General features: G+C 37.8%; 1 protein-coding gene across 2 annotated transcripts; it reads right to left on the bottom strand.

The window, feature by feature from the left end:
- Positions 1-218: 218 nt before the first annotated feature.
- Positions 219-3,476, bottom strand: thpo (thrombopoietin). 2 transcript variants are annotated; one of them, XM_041804140.1, is made up of 5 exons: positions 3,280-3,476; positions 3,028-3,164; positions 2,787-2,873; positions 2,463-2,627; positions 219-1,612 (listed from the first exon to the last, which is right to left on the bottom strand). In XM_041804140.1, the coding sequence occupies exons 1-5, from the start codon at positions 3,290-3,292 to the stop codon at positions 1,466-1,468; spliced, it is 549 nt and encodes a 182-aa protein (XP_041660074.1). In that variant the 5' UTR covers positions 3,293-3,476; the 3' UTR covers positions 219-1,465. The 2 variants fall into 2 exon arrangements, with proteins under 2 accessions (XP_041660074.1, XP_041660075.1); XM_041804141.1 differs by having other exon boundaries at positions 219-1,609.
- Between the last annotated feature and the right edge of the window lie 1,203 nt (positions 3,477-4,679).

Genomic DNA, 4,679 nt, shown 5'->3' with positions numbered 1-4,679 from the left:
AGGTGACAAAAAGTTCCAAAAATGGGTCAAAAGTAGTTATAAGAAGTGGCAAAAATGCTACAAAAAAAGCAGCAAAATGCTTTAAGTTGTCAAAAGAAGTGGCAAAAATGGGTAGAAAAATTGGGTAACTAGGTTAAAAATAGCATGAATTAATAATTTCAACACCAATTTCAACCCAAAAATATCTTGCCATGCTTTTCTGCTCTTAATGAGGTAACTGTTAGCCAGGATGCTAGCACCAATGCTACTAATGAAACACACATACACCGATATCATCAATAAATCCCAACTGGGGAGGGCCCATTCTCTGGTTTTTTTTTCAGGGGTCGAGCCAGATCTGTTGGCAGGCATGGTTACAGGACTTGCCATAAAGTTGTAGTAATAACGTATTGTACAAATTCCCACGGCACACCTAGACTTGCCTTATGTCTCCCTAGTGTGCCTTGCCACAACATTTGAGAACCACTGGACTAGAACGTCTAGAATGTCTAGAACTGCAAAAGGTGAACACAGGGCATTCACTATCTGTGACTCCCACTCAGAAAACAACTGTTCCGTTGCCAAATATCAAAGTTAAAACCCAAACCATTAGTTTTCCTTCACCTGAGCACACACTGATGGTGCCTATTCGGGCAACAATAGGATGAGTCTTAATAGCTGTAAAACAAAAATAAGAAAAAATGAACATGCTATGTAAATACATGTCTGTGTCAAATAGGTTTCATTTTTATATTAAAAACAGCATCAGAAACAGTTAAGTACGAAAATAGAATTTACAATTTTAAATGCAAAGTATGGAAACAGCTGGAGTATCTACACCCAGAATTATACCAATTCAAATGAGACTAATTTTATGCCCTGAAAAAAGTTATTCATTGAAACACCTGCACATTTACACCAAACCAACCAGGTTTGCGATCAATATGTGAACATAAGCCTAATTTTAAAGTGTCGTGGAGAAAATCTCCCCACTAGCTACACCTAAGAAGCAGGCTAGTTCATAGACATTTTCTATTCTTCTTCTACAATTTTTTACCAAATGTGCAAGGAATGTTATGCCGTATTTACATAGAAAAAACATTAAAACAACACATTATAGTGCATGGGTATTTGCTTTGGGTCACCATCCACTTTGCAATACCCCAGCTGTACCACCTTAGGAGCATAACAAGTCTTGGACAACAGGTTTATTTGAAAGTTAGTAAATAATTGTCTAAGCATCACAGCTATTTGTTTTTCTCTACTTTTCCTGTTGTAGGTCGTTTTACTAACAGAGGGAACTATTTTACATCCAACTGCACAAAACATCACTATTATATAAATTAGACATGTCACAAAAGCACAAGGAGATGATAAAACCAGATGGTTATGTTCTCTTAATTTTTCTTCTTTAATGGTCATCAGCCCCTGCTGAGCTCATTTCCAGTATCTGAGGAACACTGGGTTAACTGAAGTTCATTTTGAGTCACTGGGAAGTGCATCTGTTTTCCAGGTCAACCATAAATCTCTCCAATTTGCCAGTAATCAGTTGTTTGTAGTTCAGCAGGATTGTGCTAAGGTTGTGGGTGCTTTGAGGAACACAGGACAGAGCTGGGCTCACCACCGGCCCCTGCTGGTCCAGACAGAAAATACAAAAAAGATCGTTTTAATTACAGAGCAGGAAAAAGCGACTTAGAGTGATAAAGAAGGCTGGAAATTAAACCAAAAAGGCTTGTGACAAAATAACCAACACAGGCTCAATACGGAACTGGAAGCATGTAAAGGAACTTGGATTAAGTGATTCTCAACAATGGGAATTGACAAATTAAGTTTTGAAGTGACAGATCACAGGACATTCATCTTGTTCTCTTTCTCACCGGGAAAGTATGCGCTGCTATCTTCTTTCTGTCCTGAGGAAGGAAGGCTTGAGGTCACACAACATAACATCATCACTCCCAGGGCACAGATATTCCAGAAAGTCACAGATTTATGAGAAACCAGGATATTTCCATAGCAAAGAGAGCTGATAATGCCTCTTAATCAGATGCAAACCAGTGAGAGAGGAGCCCATCAACACATTTTCACTAAATCTGTGTGAACATTCATCGCCACACTGATGAATTTATCTTGGCTAGGTTTGTTGTGATGTTTTTCTGTGTGGGTGTTGAAGGCAGGCTGAGCCCAGTTAGCTTTGATTTGGGGAGTTTCGGGTCAAATGACATCCAGAAGTGAAATCAAAAGTAAGATTTAGATAAATTCATAGCTTGTGCCAACTGAAATATATATCATCTTATATCTATTTATATATACAGGTATTGATTTCAGCTTTAAAATGGTTATTTGAATAATTATATAAAGAGAAGAAAGCCAGTTATTTTAAGTTAACATGTCCACCTCTTTTGATTAAAAAAAAACCAAAATCTGTCATTGCAGAGGTTCTTTTTTGTATTTGTTAGCATGAAATTTTCATAAAGTTATCTTACACTTAGCTGAAGGTTTCCAAGAATGAGCATGTAGTTGTCGATGTTGGTCTCTAGTCTCTGCAGGAGTGAAGCGACACATCCTGGCTGGTTTAGAGCTCTGGCAGCCTTCACACCTTCAATAAGAAGCTTCAAGGATGAAACAATGTCTCCTCTTTTCTCCTGGTGCTGTGGTAACACAAGCCCAACCACACAGGTGTGCAAAAACAACATCAGTGTTATTAGATTTTTTTTTTAAAGATATTAATAAAAACAAAGATTGGTACAAGTAAGAAGAATATGTCAACTGTGATAGAGAATTTTGGACTCATACATGTGCTGACATACTGATTTGTTTTCCCAAGATGCTGCATGTAGCTGGATACAAGGGAGCTGAACCGGTGTGGAGAGGCGCGTCAAGGAGTTGCAGTTACTCTGCAGGGGAGGAGACACATGATAAGGCAGGTGGACTACAAACATGCTAACAGGTTGGGTTAGTGTTAGATAGTAGGGTAAGATTTTGCAGGAGAGGAATTGACAGAAAAAATGTTTGTCTATTAGCAGCAGTGACATAACTTCACACCCTCACCAGTGCATTTTTCACCTCTGCCACAATGTTTAAAGCCTTCCTGGCGCCTTTATTACACACAAATTCTATGGATTTAGTCTCAGCATCCACAGTCCTCAGTTCCACCTCAGAGGCTACCAAACAGAGCAGCAGGAGTCCTGGACAAACACACACAAGCACCGAAGCTAAGTTAAAGCTGAATGAGACCGTTTTTAGCTGATAAAAAGTGCATTAAAAACCTCATAAGCCAGAGTTTTTCAATTCACTACTCACTGCTTAACGCCATGCCCTGCTTGGCCGCTCCTGATGAGTCCACATTTGTTCCATTAAGAAATGTTGCCAGGTGGAAAATGCCCTGTGTCTACTGGAGAGGAGCTGTGTGTCCTTTTTGTCTTCTCGACTATTTAATTTCCCACCCTCTCATTCAGGAGTGGGAAGTGCGAGAGTGTTATCTAGCCTGAGAGTAGGAAGCTCTCCAACTTTCCCGCTGCACTGCTTGCTGACTGTAAGGTTAATCATTTATTATTGTGAAATACTCAATATACACAGCTGATCAAATTTCTACTGGAGGAGGGTATTGGCTCTGACCAATAGAGGCAGCAGCTCTTATAATTCACAAAACTAGAGCCAGATGAGCTGCTATCCACACACACTGCACGTGGGCAATCCTTTCTGGTAGTGGCTGATATTATTAGGGATGCACAAAAAATTGTGATATTTACAAATTAATTTTAGACGATACAGATATTGATGCTGATATATCAATGTAGCTCAGATCTTAAACTTCATTACTTAAAACACACTTAGAAGCATTGTCACTCAACATTGCTTGACCAAAGAGACAGATTGTTTAAAAAAATACCTTTGCAAGAGGCACAATTCATTGGGGTATGGATCCAATGGTTAGTAACAATATATATACACATTAATCAGTGCATGCAGAGAGCTTGGGTTCACCTTTCATTTCCATCATTTTTCTTTATCTATTGTCAATTTAGACAATTATTTGGATTAAAAATATTCTAAACCATCACTTTTAATCCCCATAGTCAACTCCATCATCAGATGTTTGTCAACTCCATCAGATGATGGTTTTATTCATTTTACAAAAATCCCCACATTATCTAATTTGTTTGTATACCTGCTTCTCTCTATTCAGTAATAACTTATTAATTTAAAAATATTAGTTTAATATGGTTAGTATTAAAGATAATGTTAGAAAATCATGAAATTCAAAATAAGATACTTCAGATGAGTGATTGTTTTTAAAAAATACTAAAAGGGAAATAATATATTTTATTATTAAATTATAACAGGACAGATTTTGATGAAAATTTTCAGGGAATGTCAGAAATGGTATTTGGAAGAACTGATTAGATTTTGGGAGTGATCCGGATCACCATCTGGATCCAGGAATTTTTTAATAGGATTCTTTACTATTGGGAGATAGGGCTAAGGGCGGAGGTCTGCGCTCTCCGAGTGCTTTTCTAGTTAGCAATACTATACAGAAAAATGTCTGCCAAGCTTGCTCCTTTTTGGAGTTTGAAAAACCTGGACTTTCCCCCGTAAAAACAGGTTTAAAAATCCTCATTTCTGTTTTATTGGTATCAGATTTGAATCTAAACTGGCCAAGGCTTCATGCTTTGGTTCAGTAAGTTTCACATTTTGTTTTT

This window comes from Cheilinus undulatus, linkage group 13 (genome assembly GCF_018320785.1).
Source record: "Cheilinus undulatus linkage group 13, ASM1832078v1, whole genome shotgun sequence".
Lineage (NCBI taxonomy): Eukaryota > Metazoa > Chordata > Actinopteri > Labriformes > Labridae > Cheilinus > Cheilinus undulatus.
Note: the sequence above shows the minus strand (reverse complement) of the source record. Positions and strands in the feature narration are given on the sequence as shown.

Coding starts and splice junctions, on each gene's coding strand:
- thpo (XM_041804140.1), bottom strand. Junction 2,874..3,027: donor CAGAGGTGAAAAATGCACTG/GTGAGGGTGTGA, acceptor CCTCCCCTGCAG/AGTAACTGCAACTCCTTGAC. Junction 2,628..2,786: donor CATCTTGGGAAAACAAATCA/GTATGTCAGCAC, acceptor GTGTTACCACAG/CACCAGGAGAAAAGAGGAGA.